This window comes from Periophthalmus magnuspinnatus, chromosome 7 (assembly GCF_009829125.3).
Source record: "Periophthalmus magnuspinnatus isolate fPerMag1 chromosome 7, fPerMag1.2.pri, whole genome shotgun sequence".
In the NCBI taxonomy this organism is placed as follows: Eukaryota; Metazoa; Chordata; class Actinopteri; order Gobiiformes; family Gobiidae; genus Periophthalmus; species Periophthalmus magnuspinnatus.
Genome location: NC_047132.1, coordinates 292,065 through 316,228, shown reverse-complemented (window position 1 = coordinate 316,228; position 24,164 = coordinate 292,065). Strand labels below are relative to the sequence as shown.

At 41.4% G+C, this 24,164-nt stretch overlaps 1 protein-coding gene across 1 annotated transcript; it reads left to right on the top strand.

Annotated features, from left to right (window-relative positions):
* Positions 1 to 585: 585 nt before the first annotated feature.
* On the top strand, positions 586 to 23,954 carry LOC117373827 (transketolase-like). Its single transcript, XM_033969938.2, has 14 exons — positions 586 to 808; positions 5,561 to 5,678; positions 5,792 to 5,905; positions 6,616 to 6,713; positions 9,287 to 9,478; positions 10,927 to 11,045; positions 12,701 to 12,897; positions 15,905 to 16,069; positions 16,411 to 16,567; positions 18,414 to 18,544; positions 18,959 to 19,042; positions 19,587 to 19,680; positions 20,572 to 20,694; positions 23,137 to 23,954. Exons 1-14 carry the CDS (start codon positions 693 to 695, stop codon positions 23,322 to 23,324), a joined length of 1,896 nt encoding a protein of 631 aa, XP_033825829.1. The 5' UTR covers positions 586 to 692; the 3' UTR covers positions 23,325 to 23,954.
* The last annotated feature ends 210 nt before the right edge of the window (positions 23,955 to 24,164 follow it).

Below are 24,164 nucleotides of genomic sequence, written 5' to 3'. Positions count from 1 at the left end.
GGACTAACCCATAGTTGGTATCACCAAATATATTAGGGCCTGTATCTGATTTTTAACCATGAGTGAGGGACATGTTAGCTCTGCCCACTTAGTCCTTTCAGCTACTGTGATATTGCACCATGACCATTTATCTCATTCTGAAGTAATTAAAATCAGGAACAGGCTTTTTCATGGGAAGAGATGAAGAGTAGTTAGAGTTTTCTAAACAGGCCAATAACCAAGCCTCTACAAGGACAGGCCTACAAGAAACAACAAACATAACTCTTCCCTACACTAAAGAGTGGCGTCACAATATAATATCATGTTGCTTTCTTAATTACGCAAGAGCCTTTGAATGAGTGCGTGGAGCCTACCGCGTGGAACAGAGTGGACAGAGTGGACAGAGTGGACAGAGTGGACAGAGACAGGAGCGCGCGTGCCTGCTGCCGTGGCGCGTGTGTGCTTGTCCGCGCGCTGTCGGTATAACCTCGGCCTCTCATTGGCTACCTGCAGCGCGTGACGGCTCGGAGTACAGTGCGATCCATTTAGCGCAAGATTAGCCATATTCAGCGGCTTTAGCTCGGCTCACGCCCCCTCGTCCCCCCGCAGCTCCGCTCTCTGCAGCCTCTCGCTTCTTCGACCCGCTGCACGGCCACGCTTCTGCGCTCATCCCCGGGTTTGTGGACTTTTCACTGCTCCAGTCCTTTTATGAAATGATGCAAATGGAGGACTACCACAAGCCGGACCAGCAGACCGTGCAGGCGCTGCGGAACATCGCTGCCCGGCTCCGGATCAACTCCATCCGAGCGACTACGGCAGCAGGCAGCGGGTGAGGACAGGGACACGTGCACCTGCGCCTTTTAGCGTTTTACTCTAAGTTTAGATAAAAAGATGCCTGTTGTCCTGGTATTAAAAATTATAATGGGAATGTGATATTTTGCATAACCAGATACATAGACATTTAATGTGGAACACCATTTTCAAACATAGTGCATGATTTAGCCTTAACTGATTGAACAACTTGAAACTTAAGGTAATATTCAATTTTTCGAGCCCCTACGTTTCTTATACAGGTAATAACGAGCCTACTAATTCTTCTAAATTGTAGCCATGTTTTTATTCTGCAAAATAATCCTAATCCCTACTCCCAATGTAACCAGAGCATTTTAATTTGCAAATGTTTACATATTATATTTTTTAAACAGTTGTCCACGTGGTCGTAGAGGGGCGAGCCCGTGCAGTTTCTGGGTCAGAGGTGGTGGAGGATCCGTGCACCGGACGACCGTGGCGCACGGATATAAGACAAAGGGGCAATAGTTACATTCATGTGCAAATGGAAAGGACGGACTCATAGTAACATTTAACTTAATGTACACGTTTGTTTTTGCAGCTTAGTGTGCGTAAACCATGGCCTACCTGTAAAAAGCATATCTTAAATTTACAGTTATTGTGCCCAAGTCAAATGAACTCAACTGAGACAAAAGGCCTTTACATCCCGGGGTTACTACGCATTTGGCACGAGCGCTTGGATTTACGTAATGCGTAAACGAGGCTTTACTGCCTGCTGCACAGATGTCCAGTTAAAGGCACGTAAACTCGTGATAAAAGCGTGTTCGGTGTAATCCAGAGCGGAGATGTGAGATAATGAAGGCACATGCATCAGAACAATGACAACAGATTATCAGGTTTACGCGCCAGGCTCGTCTACCGCGTGCGTAAAAGTGTTCAATTACGCATTGCTTTTATTTGTCATGTTTGCCTTTCGGTTCGCCACATGATGCGCTAATTTAATCCTTTATTATGGTTTAGAATTTGTGCAATAATGTGCGTCTTTGTATTTGCGCAGTAGGTCTTCTTCATAGGCAGGACTTGCTTTAATTTGTGGTACTTAATTTAAGAAATATTTGGTTTATATGAACAGGTTTTACACAATAAAAAATAAAAACTCAAAATCATTATTATATAAAGAATATAAAGTTTATAAACATTTAGTATAATTCAGTGCAATAAAAATAACCAAATAGAAAAACATATATATGCTTTTATTTCAGTGAAAGTTACATGGCTTTAAGTTATTTTTGCTTTTAATCTTTACATTTTGTTAAAAATTAATTAAATGTTTATTATTTCTACATTGGCTATATTCTTTTTTTTTTGTAGTTGTTTTACCTCATGTTTGTTGTTTTTTATGTTTGCACAGACTATCAGCCGTGTTTAAAGTTCATATTAAAACAATGTGAGAAAGCCTCTAACCTGTTTATAGCACCAAACTGTGAGAGATGAGAAGCCATAACATTGACATGACATTGTTTTTTGACAAAACTGTACAATGTAATTTCAAAATTATTTCAAAAAGTTTGAACAAAAAATTGCATGTTGCCTAAATTGGAACTATCATGGATTATTATTTAGTAAATAACTGTGGGTTTTCTTATCTGGGTTTGGGCAATGGCTTTGCTGTGCCTGGCTTGGTTAGTAGAGGTGACATGCCTTGCCCAGGAGCACAATGTCACTAATCAGCATACACTTTCTACAGCTTTGAACCAGCAAGCTTCTGGTCAGAGATGGGTATCAAAATACTTCAGTAATAATACTAGTTACTAGAGAAAAATACGAACTATGTGGTGCTGATACTCTTCAACTGAGTAGATTATTTTACTATTACTATACTACAGTCCTGTACTACAGTTCAACCTCTGTGTTTAAGCTGAAACAACTGGATGTTTTATGTGGCAGTGGCGCAGACAGTCACTGACCTGTCTGCGTGCTTATGTAATACTGCACATGTGGCACCATGAACCTTTGGAACTTCCTGTACAGCAAACCTGTGTCTGACACTATTCTGCTCATGCATTAGGGCAGCACTTTGCATCAACAAAGTATTATTATTCCCATTGATGTCTGTCTATGCTTCCATCACAATAATTGAAACGTAGGTCGTAGTACTTATCATCAAGCATATTTTTATGGCCAATAAAAGTTTGATAACCAGAGTAATAACCTAGTATGGATCTGGTTAATTTTGATCTGAAGAGAAATCTAATGATCAAAAACACCTGGTGACACATCAGTTAATCAGTCGATGGAGTATTTGGGAGACAAATCATTTTAAAATAACCATTTAGTTGTCCCTGCACCTTCGGGTCAGGAACAGGCCTCTTACTGGCCTCTTACTGCTGTGTCGGCCTACGGACCAAACAGCAATGCAAAGTACCCTGCTTTCTAGGAGTCCGTGGAAGGGGTACTAGACAGTGGACCAACCAGGGAGTCTGTTGTTCTACTGGGGGACTTCAAAGGCCATGTGGGCAACAACAGTCCACCTGGAGGAGCATGATGGGGAAGAATGGCCTCCCTGATCTAAACCCGAGCAGTGTTCTATTATTGGACTTCTGTGCTATCCACAGTTTGTCATGTTTGTCTATAACGAACAACATGTTTGAGCACAAGGGTGTCCATCAGTGCACGTAGCACCACGACACCCTAGGTCGGAGGTCGATGATCGACTTTGTCGTTGTGTCATCTGACCACGTTCTCCGCCTCTATTGTCGATGCAGCCGCTTGTAACTGTGGTCGTAAGGTCTGCGGTGCTTGTCTCAGCAACAACCCCCGAACCCAGTGGCAAACACCGGAAATAAGGGATGCCATCAGGAAGAAGGAGTCCTATCGAGCCTTGTTGGCTTATGGGACTCCTGAGGCAGCTGATGAGTACCAGTGGACCAAGCATGCCGCGGCTCGTGCGGTTGCAGAGGCAAAAACTCTAGGTTGGAAGGAATTCAGGGAAGCCATGGAGGAGGACTATTGGAAGGCCTCAGAGAGATTCTGGCAAACCATCTAATGCCTCAGGAGAGGGACGGTGGAAGGAATGCTTTGAGGATTTCCTCAATCCCACTGTCACATCTTTTGAGGAAGTAGAGACTGGGGACCCGGAGGCAGACTCATTCATCACCCTGGCTGAAGTCACTGAGGTGTTTGGCAAGCTCCTCAGTGGCAAGGCTCCAGGGGTGGATGAGATCCATCCCGAGTATTTTAAGTCTCTGGATGTTGTGGGGCTGTCTTGGCTGACACGTCTCTGCAACATTGCATGGCAGTTGCTGACAGTGCTGCTGGACTGGCAGACCGGGGTGGTGGTCCCTCTGTTTAAAAAGGGTGACTGTAGGCTGTGTTCCAATTACAGGGGAATCACAGTCCTCAATCTTCCCGGTCTATTTCAAGTGTATTGGAGAGAAGAATTTGACCGATAGTCGAAACTCGGATTCAGGAGGAGCAGACTGGTTTTCGTCCCAGTCGTGGAACACTGGATCAGCTCTATACTCCATCGGGTCATTGAGTGTTCATGGGAGTTTGCTCAACGAGTCCACATGTGTTTTGTGGATCTGGAGAAGGTGGGTGGGTGGTGAGTCTCTGCCTTAAGTAGAGGAGTTCAAGTATTTCGGGTTTGTCTTGTTCATGAGTGAGGGACGGATGGAGTGTGAGACTGACAAGCAGATTGGTGCAGCGTCTGCAGTGATGCGGTCGCTGTATCGGTCTGTTGTGGTGAAGAAGGAGCTGAGCCCAAAGGCAAAGCTCTCGATTCATCGGTCAATCTATGTTCCTACCCTCACGTATGATCATGAGCTTTGGGTAATAACCAAAAGGACAAGGTCGTGAATACAAGCGGCTGAAATGGGCTTCCTCCGCAGGGTGGCCGGACAATAGGGTGAGGAGCTCAGTTACATGGGAGGAGCTCGGAGTAGAGCCGCTGCTCCTCCACATCGAGAGGAGCCAGCTGAGGTGGCTCTGGCATCTGTCCAGGATGTCTCCTGGAGGCCTCCCTAGGGAGGTGTTCTGGGCATGTCCCACTGGAAGGAGACCCCCGGGGAAGACCCAGGACACGCTGGAGGGACTATGTCTCTCTCTGGCCTGAGAACGCCTTGAGATCCCACTCGAGGAGCTGGAGGATGTGTTTGGGGTGAAGGAAGTTTGGGAGTCCCTGCTTAGACTGCTGCCCAATGGATGGATGGATGGATATATTATACAACTGTACTGTAATCTCTGTCATACTTACTTACATACGTGCTTTACAGAATAAGAAGGGCATTAAAATCACGAAACAACAAATCAAAACATAAATAATCATCATAAAATTGACATTTAAAGAGAAGACTGCAGAATAAAAACCTTTCAGTCGTATGCACAGCTAAACAGAACAGTTTTGAGCCTGGATTAAACATTGTCAAAGTTGAGGCCTGTCTCACATCTTCAGGAAGACTGTTCCAGGTTTAAGCTGCATAAAACTGAAAGGCTGATTCTCCATGTTTAGTCCTGACTCTGGGCACCAGCAGGAGGCCTGTCCCTGAAGTCCTCAGAGTGTGAGATGGTTCATATGGCTCTCACATGTCAGAGATGTACTTTGGTGCTAGGCCATGGAGAGACTTGTACATAAGCAGAGCTGCTTTAAAGTCTATTCTCTGAGCCACAGGAGCTAGAGACCTGAGCACAGGATGTATGCGTGAAGTACTTCCTGGTTCTTTTCAGGACTCAAGCAGCATTCTGAATGTACTGCAGCTGTCTTAATGCTCGCTCTGCTCTGTCTTTTCCACAGCCACCCGACGTCATGCTGCAGCGTGGCAGAGATCATGTCTGTGCTCTTCTTCCACTCCATGAAATACCGCCCTGAGGAGCCTAGGAACCCCAACAATGACCGCTTCATCCTCTCCAAGGTTCACCTCCTGTACTCACTTTATTTTAATTTGATTTGTGCCAAAACATATGTATGTTGAAACACAGAAAAGAAATCACAGTGAGGTGTTAAATATGTGTGGTCTCCTCTCAGGGTCACGCCGCCCCCGTGCTGTACGCTGTGTGGGCTGAGGTGGGCTTCCTCAAAGAGTCGGACCTCCTAAACCTCCGGAAAGTGGACTCCATCCTGGAGGGACACCCGGTCCCGGTGAGGACGCACACATCTTTACAAACATACATCATGCAAAATCAACTTGCTTTTAACCTTGTTAAACATGTTAAGTGACTGTCACATCAGTGTGAAAAGCCACTATGAAGAGGTGCCTCTCAGTTCTGCAATTTTGAACAGAAAGTCAATGGACCTGTTTCTATTATTGAGCCATTTTAGATCAATGTTGTGGTTTATAATGATCAAATCTAAAATTATGATCTATTGAATGTATCGTTCAGTACTACCTGAGAAACTGTACTCCATACTAAGGACTTTCTCTAGAAAACCCTTTAATTCCCTGTTATAAGTCTTCACTGAAGCAGTTTATTAGTTTGGCATCATGTTTACAATAGCCATTCTGCTAATCTGCACTTTCAAAGAATTTCACTCATTTGTGTTAGCCGCAAGGGGCATAAGAAATCTAATTGGCACAGTGGCAGAGTGGTTAGCACTCTTACCTCACGTCAATGCAACAAGGTCCAGAGTTTGACTCCTGAGCATGGCTTTTCTTTGTAGATGTGCATTTTCTCTTTGTGTTTGGGTGTTTTTTTTCTGGGTACTATGGTTTCCCTTATCACTCTAAAACTTGTGCCATAGCATCATTTTAAGTTGCCACTGAAATGCTGACGTTCATATAACAGTAACTACACTCCATAACACTCCACATGTTCCCTGATAAATCCCATTGTCTGTGTTGTGTTTTGCAGAAGCAGCAGTTTGTGGATGTGGCCACTGGTTCTCTGGGACAGGGGCTGGGAGCGGCCTGTGGCATGGCCTACACCGCCAAGTATTTTGACCAGGCCAGGTACTGCAGTAACACTTGTACTTTCACTACCAGGCCACGTATTGCAGTAAACACTAGTACTTTCACCACATAACCAGGCCATGTACTGCACTAACGCAAGGACTTTTAGCACAAGGCCAGATGCTGTAACTGCGCTAACACCATACGACGCCTAGGACTCTCCACGTGGGTTCTTTGTTCTCTCCATGTGCTCAGATGCGGTACAACCACGTGGTCCTATGCGACAAATGTCTCTGGCCACATTACGTAAAACAGACACTGAAATATTCATGAGAACAGCAGTATTTGATTAAATTGTTTAGTATTGATTTGTTTGATATTTACATTAGCGATAGGGTTGGATATTTCGATTGCCACTGTATGCCTGGCTCTGCCCTGTGTACATCTCTGTGGAATCACCCAATTGTTTGTGCTCCAATAAGCATAACATGTCACAGTGCATTTTAACCCCCACACGCCTGAGCTGGGTAAGGCTTCCCCCAAAAATATAAAGCCCCATAATGCTTTTGTCTTATCAAAACCACAAGATTTGCAGTTCAACTAAAAATGTAGACTTACTACTGGGGAGTATGTATTTTGATAACCATGAAGGGTCAAGTTTTTTTATTATTTAGAAAAGGCACAGTGCATATTCATAAAAAAATATGTATCATAAATATGTCAGATTTTAGCTACAGGCTAGTTTCCATTTGTTGTGCCTGGACAGGCTGACATTATAATCACATTTAAGATAAAACACAAAAACAATATCACAAACATTGGAACCACAGAAAACTTCACATTAGGAACACAAATGAAAAAAAACTATTTCTTTGATTTACTTTTCACTAACACACAGATTTTGTACAGTTGGCTGATAATGCTCTGTCAGTTTGGTATCAGTGCTCTGTCAGTGTGGTATCTTGTTTAGATCCAGTGGTAATTGTGGGTATTTGTAGCCTGTTTAACTCATTCACATTTATAGATAGTACATGTTAATGAACATACATGATATATATGCTGCAAACATGCAGGAGTGGGATTAGCCATGGCTCATTTCTATTGTCTCTCATTCTCACAAACACACTCTTTTTCATACACTGGTGTACATGGACACTGGAAGCACTGGAAGCGTCTTGCCCAGTAACACAATGACAGTATGCATCACTGAACCACTGTGGCATCGTATTCCCAGAGGTCTCCCATCCAAGTACTAACCAGGCCCAGCCCTGACTAGCTTTTGAGATCAGACATTATAAACATTAACAAGATGGTATGCTACTTTAAAAGTAGAAAATGCTCATTAAAAGGTAATTGGCTGATTGTATGTTAAATGTGTAAATGATCCTGATGCAAAAACGCTGCTGTTGTTGTTATGACCAGAATATAATTGCATTAATATAATATTTTAATTCATAGGTAAATTCTAAATAAGTCTGATTTCAGTATAAGAACAGTGATGTGAAATGATGGGCCAGCACAAAGATGGTGGCCGTATCTTGGTGTGGTCCCGTGTCAGATGTGTTTATGTGTGCAGTGGAGAGGAGTACAAACACAGTGGGATGGCTCTGTGCTTCAGCTTAAATCAATGTGAATATAAGAAAACCAAGCTGTTCTGCAGTTACCAGTGGGATAAATAACAGCTGCACATTTAGATCAGTTTTGTCTTATTTTATATTTATTTTAAGCAAATAAATGCAGTTTTTAGTCTCTGCACTGATATGTGGTATCGACAGATATTTAAATCCATAACATCAGAATCGATATTGCCATTGTATATGCTGGATTGGCGCATCCCTAGTTTAAACCAACTTGATTTCAGAGTTGAAACAAGTAAATAATACATTATCACTAGAAGCTATATTTGATTTGAACATGGTAACCTCATATCTGAGGACACAGACAGATCAAGTTTGTGAAATTTAAAATCAAGCTGGCAAACAGTTTGTTTAAATGTCTCCCTCTCCTCCCTTTTGTCCTCCTCTCCTCCCTCCCTCCCTTCTCTCCTCTTCTCTCTCCTCTTCTCTCTCCTCTTCTCCTGTGTTATCCGTGTGTGTGGGTCTGGCATGCGTGTGGTAATGTGCCTCCCCTCTACATGTTCCTGCTCTAAAATGCTCCTGTGTGAATCCGAGCGGAAAGCTGTCAGGGAGCAGGGGGAGGAGGGAAGATGGTGGGGGGTGGGGAGGGGTGTTGGTCGGAGAGAAGGGGTGGAAAAGTACGCCCAAAGGTCTGGTTAGATTTTCTATGGAAGAAAAATTTTGCAAAGAACAAGAGCTTTATTGAACAGTTTTATCTACCAATTACCAAAACCAACCTATTTTAAATTTTCAGATTTGCAGTTTAAGTCTCATTTAACCTTTATAAATTAAATGCAACATAATATTAAATAATATAAATGTATTACGTCATCATACTCAAAATTGTATTTCCATTGATTCATGCATGATTAAATAATCCTCTGTTGTCCTGCATTTGAGGCTTTTATTTAAAATAAATAAAATAAACATTTTAAAAAATCAGACTCCAGAAATATTAAGTGTGTGACATATATAATTAAGTACAGTATAAGCCTGACTCCACTGTCTCCTCTCCAGTTACCGAGTGTTCTGTCTGCTGGGAGATGGGGAGGTGTCAGAGGGCTCCGTGTGGGAGGCCATGGCTTTCGCCTCCTTCTACCAGCTCCATAACCTGGTGGCCATCCTGGACATCAATCGCCTGGGCCAGAGTGACCCAGCGCCCCTGCAGCACCACGTGGACAAGTACCAGCGCCGTTGTGAGGCCTTCGGGTCAGTCTCTTTTACCATTATGAGATTTAATATAACACTAAATCCTGACAGATGTCTTGTCTAGATGTAATGGCGAGCTTAGTAGTAGATAATTATGGATTTAGGTAAAGCCACACAGATGAATTGCTAAAATTCTTTTGCTATCCATCTAGAAAGTAATCTAGAAATTTAGGGAACTATGGTTAATGGCCACTGATGCAAATGTGTATTCAGAATAACTATTCCATTTGATAGTATTCTGAACAGAGTGAGAGTGGAGTACAGTGTGGTAATTGATCAGGAAATAAGGTTTCAAACTGCATGGTATTAGTGAGAAAAATCGAACACTGCTTTTGTGGTGAAACTAGTATAAAGCTGTTTTAATCTTATGCACATTTACTCTAAATTAGGGATCGTATAATGGTTATCAGTGATATCAGAGAATTTCCCAGATGTTGAGTCAAAATAAGAGTCAAAATATGTATTTATATCCCAGAAAAATATATTTTGTTATTTTTACAAAAGCGACTTAACGTGAAGGTATTCTAATACACAAGTATTTTATATTGTATTGTATTTTTCACGTGTTCAGGGACTACAGATGGAAACTAGCTTCGGCTATAATCTGGTGCAAAGCATCTATTAATGTTTTTCTGCACACTGTCCCTTCAAATAAACTAATAAACTAAACTATTGTAATGTAATAAGTATGTTATGTCACAAAATAGATTGCAACGGAGGTGTTCAGTATTCCATAACTAAAACACTTTTGAAAGTATTCTTCCAAACACTATTGATGGCATGCATGAACTCTAGGTTGAATTGGCAGTTTAGTTCCTTAATCTTAAACCAAACTGTGCCTGCCTGATAAATTGTCAGAAATCTGTATTGCTTTACTACGTTCAAAGCACTCAAAGGGCTTTAGATGGGCTACGGTCACTGTGGCAGCTTTAGTTCTTAGGACTAGATTTAACTTAAATGTTACCAGGCCTAATTAGATTTGTACAGGCTCAAAGTAGGCCTACTTTAGATCACAAACAAAAAAAGCATATTAAACAGCAACTGGTACATGCTACCAACAGATATAATGGCAAAGATGTAATAGTAAATTGTATATCTTCAACTGATTATAAAACTTGGGCTCAATTAGATTTTAACTTGAGCCAGAATTACAGTAAATATACCCTAAATAAACTCTTTACAGTTTTTAAGACAGTAGGTAAGCCCAATGGCATTTTTGCATAGCACAGCCTAGCCACATATTAGGACATTTATCTGGTTGAGTTTAATCTGTGTTTAATCTGTCTAGATTGTTTAGATATATTGTAGAGAGTGTGAGCTCTATAATGAGGTATAACAAGCCCATGTGTTTCTCCAAACGGCTGTATCGGCCAATCAGTACATCAGCCAGGGCCTATTTTTGAATGTGTAATGATGTTTCCCTTGTTCCCTTGTGTTGTGTGTGTCAGCTGGCAGGCGGTGGTGGTGGACGGGCACAGTGTGGAGGAGCTGTGTAAGGTGCTGAGTCAGCCTCGTCACCAGCCGCTCGCTGTCATCGCCAAGACTATTAAGGGCAAAGGCATCCCAGGTACTGCCCCTATCCTACCCGCAGGCCAGTATGCTTTAACCCTTTAAGGACTGAGCACATTATAGACCAGTACAGCTCTCCTAGACTTTTATTCTTTTTAGCCATAAAAGTCATGTTAAAGGAGGTATCAGCATGTACTTTTGCCTTTTTTCACACGACTACCTCCATTTTACATATCCATTTGTATTTTTCCTTTGACGCATCAAATAACTGACTGGAAGAATCCCAGCAGCACCTGCACTCTGATCATCTTCATAAGCACATTAGCGTAATGACAGTAACATATTTAAAGAGCTCCATGCCTCTGCTTTGAGACGCTGTTTGAGTTGACATGAGAGAACAATTGGTTGTGGGGTTACGGTAATGGAAAAGTCCGCAACTACAAGTCTACCAGCAACGATAGCATCCGACACAATAGGGTTAAAGCAGACCAATAGTAACCTAAACTCTGCGCTGGTCTCTGGATTTTTTAAAACCACTTGTAAGATCATCACAGTTAATTAGGATTAATTAATTAGGATGATCAGAATACATTGAAACCACTGCAACTTGTTTAAAATGAACAAGATCTTTTCGCCACATTTTTTAAGATGGCAAAAATCAGGTACAGTGTCTGTAAATAGCCTGTTGCAAAAGTAGTGTGTAGTTGATAGACCTCCATACATTTTAATCTTGTAATCCTAACAGTGGGTTAGTGCTTTAGCCCCGTTCAGATCCATAATCCCAGTTTGTGTAAGACCCTGGTCCAGACCCCCCCTCTAAGTCCTCCCTCAGGCTGTTGTCATACGTGCAGGACCTGGGCGATGGAACACGTGCTTTACTTTGGACAAGGAAGAGTGAGGAGCAGTGTTATGACAGGCAGAGACTGTACTAACATGATGGTATGTGGGGATGTGTTTAGGATTTAACCTTTGACCTCTGGTGTGATCAAGTGGAGCAGAAATAATGAGATGTCTTTTTGTATTCACAGTTCTATGTGGTTATACAATGTTAAACCACATAGAACTGCCTAAACATATTTTGCTCATGAAAAAGATGTTTAGGTTTAATTTAGGGCTGTGCCAAAACTTGAACGATTGATAGATAGTGATCAAAACTTTGGTTGATATCAGTGATAAGGCAAGAACATTTTAATGGACAGGTCTACAGCCAATCCTGTGGCAGTAAGAGCAGATGGTACTGAAGAGGAGTCCCCACTCTCTTGTTTAGGTGAAAGCTCTGAGTCAGGGCCACAGACTATTTCTGTCTCACGTGTCCTCACCTTTCACAAGTTTTGACTTAAATCTGTACAGTTTGACTGAAAATCCAGCATTTCATTCTGTCTTTCCATGCCGCTAGCTCCTCACCTTTTCTCATTTTTCTGTTCTCTGGTGTTTCTTATCATTATAATCCAAGTTATGGAAAGTAAACAACAATTTTCTCTCCATTTATGAATGAAACTTAAGATCAAATTTGGAGCACAGACATCACAAGTGTTTCTGCCGATAGTGGTAGCGTGCGTGCGCCTGTTTCTGCTTATAACTGTAACACATATAAGCTTTTAGGCTTAATATATCATAGAATACATTCAAAACATTAAATCACAGCCCTACTTTAAGTTAACTTTCCTATCATCAAAGACATACCTGAATGTGAGTGGTGCCTCTGTTGCCCAGGTGTGGAGGATAAGATGGGCTGGCACGGTAAGCCTCTGCCCAAAGACATGGCGGAGAGCGTGATCCGGGACCTCCAGGCTCGCATGGTGAGCTGCAGTAAGCGCATGTACCCTACCCCGCCTGCTGACGATGCCCTACCCGTGTGCCTGAGGAACATCCACATGCCCAGCGCACCTGCATACAAGTCTGGAGACAAGGTAATCTCCTCAGAGCTGCGATAAATGACACACTGGATAGGTTTGTGTTTAAATGTAATTATTGTATTTTATAAAGCATAATAAGAACATGAATACATAATAGAATAGGATAAAAGATATAACACTATCTATACTAATACAGGTATACTCTGTTCAGGTGTCTTATACAAGTATATTTTGTAACCTATAGATGAAAACATGATTTTATGTAGCTGTCAAAAAGCTGCTCTCCAGGGTTTAGGTTTTCTTTTATTTCATCTCCTTATGGAGAAATTTGGCTTGGAGCAGGTGTCTGTCGCATTAACATACAGACATGACATAACAACAGACTAAAAACACTGGACAATATACAATCACTCTGGCTCTGCATATCTGCACGATCAGTCCATGTTGTTTATAAACCTATTATGGACTGGAGTATGAACTAGTTTTTATATCTGTTATTTTTGCATAAAGGAATCCTATATCTCCTCCCAGACTGCACAAGCTCGTACTGTGTGGAGAACACATGAGAGTGATCTCTAATGATCTGCAGAGCCTGTTTCATAACTGTTCAAAAAGGTCTGTGGGGCAGTTAGAGTAGAGACCAGCCGGTTTTACCAGTCTAAGGACCCTCCATTTATACTTGAACTTGACTATTCCATACCTTAGCACAGACTCTGTATTTGCGCTATAGAGGGTCAGCATAATATTTTGGCTGACTCCAAACACCCTTAAACTCTTAGGAAAGTACAAACCATTGGCTTGATGGTCTGTTGTTTTGTTCACACCATGTAATAAAGTGGTCTACTGCAGATGTGTGGCTGCTGATGTTAGAGCAACTGTGAGCAGACTTGGTAAAACAGTGTCATCTGAAAACTTGATTACATACTGGTCGGGTTGTGAGCTGACAGTCGTTTGTGTAACATGTAGACAAAAGTGCAGAGCTGACTGCACCCTGGAGTACCCCTGTGCTACATACAGTTTCCACACATGTTACTGGCTCAGTGCACGCTAGATATAGTTCTTTTTACTTTACTTTTGGGTCTTGTTCACATACACGGTGCATCATTCACCCCAAACACGCACCATGACTCCACCAGCTGATCAAAGAACCTATTTCTATGACAACGTGCTTCAAGCAGACAGAACTCAGTGAATACGGATGCACATGCTCGCTTTCTCTGCAGGCAGTGGTCTTTTCTTTCAACTGTGGCTAAATACACCATGAGGACTGTTCATGGAGGAGGTGTAGTACCAGAGGAAGTCGGCCGTGTTTACACCATACTCACCCTGCTCCAGAGTGAGAGTGGAGCCGCTCTGAGACCTCCTGTTTCAAGCGCTCTCAGACCGGCCGTTTACTGTGGTCCAGAGTGACACTGTTGGGTTCATACCAGCCCAAGCACCGCTCTCAGAGCGAATGCTCTTTTACGTCGACCTAACTAGTAACATTGTGAAAACAACTTTATAGAATACAGAATTGACTCTCACCTTTTGTGAGTTTTCGGTCAAAAAGGAGAAATACCACTTAATCAGCCAGGAGTTTACATTTAGGTGGGCAAGCTTACAAGAATGTCGATTAGAAACATACTTTTTTTTACTTCAGTTCTGCGCTTAAAACATGTTTTGCATAAGCTCCCAACCTTTCTTTGCAACTGTAGAGATGGCATCACTGGTGCTTCTGTTCTCTGAATATGCACATTTTTACTACATTAGAGGTTAATGCTACTCACCTGTAGTCATTACTCTCTAACGGACATGTCTTTTTTGGCACCGGAACTATAATATCCTTTTTACAGAGCTCACCTGATTTCACCTGATGTTTGTCTAGGGGTAGCTGGAAAAGATGCTAGCTTTTTAGTGCAAGTTTTTAATAATACAGCTGACAGCCCATCTGGCCTGGTGACTTTATTACTGGGAATTAAACACATTGATAGGAGAGTGATTGATTTGGATTCTGTTATCAGAATCATCACAAGATATTTCAAGAATCACATCACAGCATGCATTCAAGGTGAAGAAATCATTTAACTCATTTGCCTTTGCACTCATTACAAGCTACTATTGGTTTTGTAGCTGCTTCCGCATGAGCATTTTTCTAATAGTCCCATAGGCTTTTTGTATTTGAGTTCAGTAAGTTGTACTCTGGACATTTCTTATGTTGTCTTCTTACCTCCTTTTAGTTGTTTGTTGAGATCTTGTGCTGCCTTCTCAGTTGCTGTATCATTTGCCTTTGCCTTAAACGCTGCTTCTAATTTGGATGTTTCTAATTTCCTTCATGAGATAGGGTCTAAATATAATCAGTGATGGTCTCTGCGGTGATGTTAATATTGTTCTCACTAAAGAACACATCCCAGTTGCTGCATAGAAAGTGTCCCTTAACCCATAAGAACCCAGACCCATTTTTCCTTAAAGGAAAATTATGTGGGATATACCACAGACCAAGTGGACCACATAGAAAACATTTCTGCAAAGTGTTTGTTACACTGGTGTCACCGTGGGTTCTTATGGGTTACATTACTCTGATGCATCTTCTGACTAGATATAAATGATCTTCCTTACTTTTTTTTTAGGTTTAAAGACCAACCTATATGTAGGGATGAGGTGGACCGTTTTGTGGACAGGAGTTCCAGGTGGAGGCCTAGCTCTGACAGTGTAGGGCTTCTTAATGTTACCATAGCATTTGTCCAAGACATTGTTCTTCCTCGTCCCACACTTTACATATTGGTGGAGGCCTGGTATTTTGCCAGGTGACAGTGATTGATGCATCAGGTGTGTTCTGAAGATGCTTCTGGATATCTGGCTAGAACCCTGGCTGCATTTCCATCTGGTGGAACATGCACAAAGCACATGAAGATGTTAGCTATCTGTCTTGGTAGGTAGTGTGGACTCAACGTAACACAAATAGAGATCGGTGTTACAGATCTTGTCTCTAATTGCCACATTCCTGCACCTGGAGTCTCTCATATACACTGGTATAATAGCATCCCTCCCTTTACCTGTCTTCTCTCTCTCCCTTCTCTGTCAGATTGCCACAAGGAAAGCGTATGGCATGGCTCTGGCCAAACTGGGCCGGTACAACGAACGTGTGGTGGTCCTGGATGGAGATACCAAGAACTCCACCTTCTCTGAGCTCTTCAAGAACGAGCACCCCAACCGCTACGTGGAGTGCTACATCGCTGAGCAAAATATGGTCAGGAATTTTTGAATGACTTGCACCTGCTATTATACACCCTCATATACACCGTTATACAATCTTGTCCTCATCTCTTTTAACCATGTTATACTGTTTACTTTACCGCATATTAGTGCACACCTCTTCCCTACTCCCAGTCACACAAGTAACAGTAAAAAATATCACAGATCATGTTTGATGGATAAAAAACATGTAAATAAAAGAAAAATAAAAAATCAGCTGTTTATTGGGGTGAAATGGGACTGCTGGAACATGCTCAGTTTTGCAGTTTTGAACACGAAGTCAGTGCATCCTAACAATCCTAACTAATGATGACCCTCCCTTCCCCTGTGCCGTAGGTGAGCGTGGCCATTGGCTGTGCAGCGCGTGACCGGAACGTTGTGTTTGCCAGTACCTTTGCCACCTTCTTCAGCCGAGCGTATGATCAGCTGCGTATGGCTGCCATCTCCGAGAGCAACATCAACGTGTGTGGCTCCCACTGTGGGGTCTCCATCGGTAAGTCTCCTAACCACACCAGCCTGTGTGCTTCTGCTACTCTGATTACAGCTGTATACATAGTGTTTGTTTAAACCAGACTGTTGATCTGGACTGCAGTACTTATAATCATTTTTCATGATATATATACATAATGATGATCTGATATTGATTTTTTTTAGAATGTGTTCATGTTCTAGTATTTGAGGATGACATAATATCAAGGGCCTATATGACTGGTAGATTCACTGATTTTGAAAGAAATATTAAAAATGGAAATCCACAAATGTTAAAACTCCATAATTAGGGATTGGTTCCACAAACTTGCAAAATTAGTCTCGTGGAAACAATTACACCTTTAGCTTTGAATAATGCCACCACTTTCTGAGACTATTATGAAAAAAAATAGATATTTGTACTGACGGAGAAGACATTGAACTTTGTGCTACTTTTGGTTTCATTTGAATAGGCCCAATAATTACCATTACAGATGCTAAACATAAACCAGGTCAACGATCACAGTTAAACAGCAAATTCTACGATAGAACTCTGACCTGTCTCCAGCTTAAACTATAGGAAGAGTCTAGAATATTCAGAGGTGAATTTCTTGTATTCTCCACACATACGCCTTATTTTTATTTATAAAGTGTGGAAATATAACTTTAAAAGCCTTTAGATGGACACTTACCATCATAATCTAGACTATTTGAGTAAAGTAAATGTAGGATTTCACTTCAAACTAATATCTTGTGTTTACCATTCTTCCTGCTCCTCTGGTCCCTGCCTCATCCCTGCCACATCCCTGCCCCCCCCCCCTCCCGTCTATCCTCACCTGTCTCTGGGTTCGGGCCCCAGTCCTGTCCCCTGGTTTCCTCTCTGTCTGTGGAGGTGACACTCCCTCCTCTCTGCTCCTGCACTCCCCCCTCAGGTACACTGCATGCTCACTGCTCCTCTCTGGGAATCAGGGAATCATATGCTGTTGTTGTATATTGTCACTGTATTTTGTCAAGATCCTATATAATTCTGCCACATAAATTTGACTGTCTTGCCCAGAGACACAACATCAGTATGTGGCTCAAATGAGATTTGAACCAGCTATCCTTTGGTTTCTATCAAACCCACTATTTCTAAATACTTAAATGTGCACTATGTAACTTTTTGATGGTAGGTCTGCCTCCAACGCGCCTTGTCTCAAAGAAAATGATTGCTGTCTGGAATGTTGTACAGTGTGGCATACACTGTTCAATTCTGTCTTGAGCCACTTCCTTATATGCTCAGTGCTGTTAGATAAGGATATTAGAGGTGATCAGAGACAGAACTGATAATATTGTGAGTGTTGTTTTGCAGAAATGCAGACTCTGAACATCGAGTATATTATCTATTTATCATTTTTACAAAGCTGATTAAAAATGAAAATGCGATAAAAAAACAACAAACTGTAAACTTCCATTACTTATAAAGATATATTTCTGCACTTTTTTGGTCATTTCAGTTTACATATTCTCTGATACTTAAACCTCAACTAATATAGACTGAATCATTCCACAGAATATCAAAATATTCATTTTTTTGTCAATATCGAGATCAAGATACTTTTGTCACGTGTAGACTTATTCACAATGGGAAGAGTAAACAAACATTTACTCAAGTAAGAGTAAAAGTAAGAAGTTGAGTAAATGTAACTGAGAACTACCCTCTTCTGCTTGCCATATTGCTATTAACATCCCAATGCACATCTTCAAAAATACCAAAACCTTATATGACTAAAGCATATATACTCAGCCCTACTGAATGCATGCTGACCAGTCCAGATTGTCATTTCCTTGTTGTTTATATTGAGTTTTCTGTGGTGGTTTGGTTCCTCCAGGAGAGGATGGTCCCTCTCAGATGGGCCTGGAGGACTTGGCAATGTTCAGAGCCATCCCCACGGCAACAGTGTTCTACCCCAGCGACGGTGTGTCCACAGAGAAGGCTGTGGAGCTCGCTGCCAACACCAAGGTACATAACCACTGTGACGGTGTGTGACGGGTTCATTTGACTGAGGATGTGTTAACACTTGCACACGCACATCATCAAAATTTGGACTAAACCAGGACTTAACCCGGACCGGAATGAATAAACACACTAAGACCATTACAATAATAATATTTAGGTGATGAAGAGAGTGGCTGGGATTACGTGCACAACGCAAATCTGATGATTATCAGACTGTTGGTGCTATAATGGTGTTAAAATGACATGTAAACAGCAAAATCATCTGATTTCTTTCTGATCAGGGTCTTTCTGATTACTCACATCAGCTTTTGCAGTTTTTATATGATTTAAGTCATCTTAAAGGTCCAGAAGTCATATTATAAACAACATATTCTGTGTAAGTCAGGCCCTACAGCACATCTCTTTTGTCTTGTACAGGGTTTGTGCTTCATCCGAACAAGTCGCCCTGAAAACAACATCATCTACAACTGTAACGAGGACTTCCACATCGGACAGGCCAAGGTTTGGAACGATGATGACTTTTAAAGGGCCCATATTAAGTTATTTTCTATGTTATAATGCTGTTTCCTTATCAAAAACATACCTGGAGTTGTGGCAAAAGATGATGTTTAAATCTGTCAACGGGACAAATTGTTGTAGGACTGAAGACATTTCTCTGCTCATCCAAGCCGCTTTTTCAGTTCTGGTCAGATGTCAACAGAGTCATCTGTTCCACCTTGTGATGTCATGTGGTAATACAGGAAGTGCTCCACAGTTTTTAAACTCACCATCACCATACACCTTCAATAGAATCATTTAGATGATTTCATCCCTGCAATTGCCGATCTCTACTGAAGTATTGGTAAAAATTAGCTGAAAACTACCACTACATGACATCACAAGGTGGAACAGAGCATTTTGAGCTTTGGAGATGCGGACATAATAATGGATTTCTCATGTGTGAATGAAACAAAAATCTCAGATATGTTTTTGGTGAAGTAACATGAAAGAGCAAGTTTTGCATAATATAGGACCTTTAATACAATAGTGCGCCTGTGTCCGTCAGGTGGTGTGTAAATCCAACGAGGACCATGTGACAGTGATCGGAGCAGGAGTGACCCTCCACGAAGCTTTGGCTGCTGCAGAAAACCTCAAGAAAGGTACAACTCACTTAATCATGAGGTGTTTTTTAGTTTTCTCAGGACACAAAAATTTCAAACTTGATTTTGAAACTAAGCATAGACTTGATAATACCGATTCTGATACAACGATGATGATAATAAAACAGCACTCTTTCCTTTATATTACCATGTAACCTTATATCTCAGTCAGCCAGTAGGTTCATAGTGGTGTAGATGTGTGTATACTAGTCTGTGTGTCTTATACTTGTTCTGATACAGCTCAAGATCACTCTACAAACATTTAGGAAAGGTTCATTTCTGTCCTGCTGACTTTTAGTATCAGTACCTGCTCAAATCTAGTTTCAGTACTATCAAATTAGTATTGATTAGTATCAACCTTCTTTTTCATATATACAATTAAGTGTAAATTATACAATGTGAGATGTAATGATTACGTATCCAAAAGTAGTTCACAGGTTTTCATGTTTTTCTTATTCTTACTAGTTTGTGGAAAAATGTTAAAAAGAAAAGTACAAAAATACAGGAAGTAGCAATACAGTCAACACAGTCACATCAACACAGAACACCCCATCCAAAATGCAGAGACAATTTACACAGAAGGGAAGCATTTTTTGGCAGTCTAAACTTTTGAATAAAGTGAAGGTGTTGTAATTTATTTGTATTATTCTAATTATAACTGTTATGTAACAGTTATGGAATAACATCTACTTATGTCACACTGGCTAGTTGTGTCCAACCAGGAAGTAAAATTATAAAGTTTACCAAAACTTTACCAAAGTTTACCACATTTTTTAAAATGTGGTAAACTTAAATGTCTTAACCATCCTGTTGTATGTACTTTAAAGGCTAGAGTAATGCTTCAGCTGGGACCTCTAGATTCAACTGACTTGTTGCTGACCCTGTTTGTAGATCGCATTAACATCCGCGTGATCGACCCGTTCACTGTCAAACCCCTGGACTCCAAAACCATCATCGACAACGCGCGAGCCACTAGAGGGCGCATCATCACTGTGGAGGATCACTATTATGAAGGTCAGTCTTCTGTAGAAAGGACTTAGACTTGGGGATGTGAGTTCTGATAAAATTGTACTGAAACCTCTAGTGGCATCCAATGACCAAAACTACAACAGCACAGTTGTCAATTTTGCTTATTTTTGGGCAAGACACTTCACATTGCCCGATTTCTCAGAAGTAAGAGAAACACTTCAAAGATCTGCTATGTCACTTTTCTGGTGGAGGGTCCATCACCTGCTTGTCTCCATGGAAATGTTATTGGGTTGGATAAGTTTAATGCCATGCTGAGGAATTTTTTATGCCCATAGAGACTAGCAGGTATTGCCACAAATCCAAGTCACAGGTCAGATCTGTGGAGAGATGACCATAAGAATGGTTTTCAAGGTACTAAAAAAACGCTGTATATGAATATTGCAAGATAATTCAGTTTAATGCCATGCTGTGGAATATTCTGGACAGATCAATACCATTTCCATGGTGACAAACAGACCCAATAATAGTAATAGCAGTAGTAGTAGTAATAATAATACTGCTTAGCTTCTGAGATCTGTCAAGACTTTGACATGGAAGTTTGGCCTATAAGTGTCTTTTTGATCTGTAGGTTTTTAGTATTAATATAGCATTATAATTATTATTATACATCAGATTTAAACAGAGCTTTTCTGTACACTCGAAGATGCACAGTGCATTATTCATGCACTTCACACCCGGTGGAAAACTACTACTGACGCCACTGCCCTGGAGCAGACAGACGGAAGTGATGCTGCCAATCTGCACCATCAACCCCCCTGACCACCACCGATCACTTACACACCACGTTCACACTAGAAGAGCAAGAGCCTTGCTTAAGGACACTACCACTCGTGCCCCAATGTGGCTCCTGATATTCCCAGCTGTCTCCCATTCCTGTACTAACCAGGCCAGATCTGAAAAGATCAGGCTTTGACAAGCCAGTATAGAGGCTTTACTGCTGGGTCAGAGGTCACACAGGGGCCATGCAGGGGTCAGGTTGGGTTTATCTGGAGGTTGTGGTGTCAGCGTTTCACAGTCAAGGTCGCAAGGACAAGTTGAAGTGCTTAGGAGATGTGGTTAAGAGACTGCTGACATACTTCCTACGTCCTCCCCAAGTATAAAGTGTAGTGTACTTTTAGTCATGTTTTTTAATCATTTTAATCATATGACGGGTCATAAAAACACCTGGGATGAAATAAATGCTTGGTATACTTTGGAACATTGCAAGTTCCAATTCCAAGTATACCTATAATTAATTTAAACAAGGTATTCATATATTACAAACAATTATTATAATCAACATCATTTATGACAATAATTTAAAAAACACACACACACACACCTTTTTTAAATATGTTTTTTCTTCACAAACAAGGCAGGATTTATAAAATGCAGCATTCACGTTATTGGGTGATAAGTGCATGGTGAGGGGAGGAAGGGGGGAGAGGGGGAGAGGAGCAGGAAAGGGAGGAGGCGCTGTCAGTTTGAATCTCATCTCTTTAACCCTTTGTGAACTTGTGGCGTGACAGAACAGACAGATCAGTGACAGCCAGTGTAACATCGCTTTTGCAATAAAAAATGTGGCTTTGATAACAAGAAAGTGGACAGAACTCACATATGAGCATTTCATGTACTCATATACCATAATTGTGCCCCAAATGTCATTCATGTAAAGATTCTTCTAACAACATATCAAAAGTATAAGGTTATGGTGACTCAAGCTAATTAAAAGACCAGTTCACAGGAGATTGACACAATCTGAATCTGGGATTTACAATGATTATTTATTGCATTGGTTGTCTAGAGATTTATGGGGAAGCTCAAAACTATCTTTACATTGCATTATTGAGTCACTGGACAAATTCTGTGGTGGTGAGCTACTACTGTCCATACAGCTGCCCTGGGGCTGAATAACACAAACATGGCTGCCAATCTGCACCATCTGCCTTTCTGACCATTACCGTACCTCACTCAAGCAGAACAGTAGTGCTGAACAAAGAGAAACATTTTTCATATTGTTACATATTCATTCTTACAAGCGTTGTGATTAGATTTATGATCTATGTGTTAATAATGGGATTCTGTTCAAAGTTCACATTTTAAACACGTTCAAAAGAATAGACCAAAATATGAACTGACTTAACACAAGAATCACATTTTAGATCATGTTAGTACAGATCTAAACTACAGGGTGAGCAGCTTTTGTGAGGAATAAGATAGAAAAGTGTCCATTCCATTCAGATGATGATTTTGATTTGATTATAATTAAACTTGCTGCCTTATAACGCAGCGTTCATAATGAGGCCGTGTCAGTGCGCTGTCTTACCCAGTTACTCAAAGTCAGCACATGATTCAACAGCAGCACTGGCTCCTTCACTTTCTGAGAGGGAGAGTGATCTGGCATTTCTACAATCTGAAATCCTCTCTCGCCCCTCCGTCCCCCGTCAGGTGGTTTGGGTGAGGCAGTGTGCTCTGCCGTGGTGAACGAGCCGGGCTTCTCTGTGCACCGACTGGCCGTGTCCCAGGTGCCCCGCAGCGGGAGGCCTCAGGAGCTGCTGCGGCTGTACGCCATTGACCGGGACGCCATCGTTCAGGCCGTACGCAAGATGCTGACCAGCGCCGCTAATGCCATGTAACCACCTCTGACCTCACTGCTGCCACGGTGACCACCTAGAACCAGGAAGTACACCTCAGGCCTCTGTGCACTGCTGAGATCAATACTAAAGGGGTTTTTTTTGGAAACTATTTTGTCTCTTAGTGATGTTGACATTGTTTAAACTATTCTGTCCCGTATAGATCCTTTACCAATTTTTATGCTTATTCATACTTTGCAATCAAAGTCAAAAACATACTAGTAGTTGTTTGTTGCAAATGTAAGCCACTAACTACATGTACTGTGTTGTGTCTAGAACAGAGAACATTAGCAATTAATTTTTTAGCTCTTTTTCATAGATTAGCAAGGTTTATAAGTTAAACCTTTGGCTAAGGAACTCTCATACAGGTTGATGATTTGTATAACTGTGTCTGTAACAATGCCATTTTGTCAACTAAAAGCATTCATTTTTTGTATTCTTAAATTGACCAAATAATGTCATGTTAAGTCTTAGATTGAGTCATGTGTTTAAAGGGCACGGCTCAGCACTGACCCTGATCCTACCTCTGCTGTAGTGTGTGTATGTGGTTTGGAGTAACATGTTTTTCAAAGTGTCACTGTGTTTAGTGTTTTCAGAGGAGACCGTACTGGGCTCATTCACAATAAAAGGGAGGCTTTCTTCACCACATGTGTGTGACATTTAATATTTACCACTGTTAACCTGGACGACTGCCTTTTCTTGTTTTCCTCCTCCTGGTCTCCTGCAGACTCCACTCGTCTTTCCTCAGTTTCCTAGTCCCTGTCTTTTTGGACTCGAGTCCATTTAGTGGGGATGCACCAATACTAGTATCAGATATTGGCACCGATATTGAAGCTTTTGGTG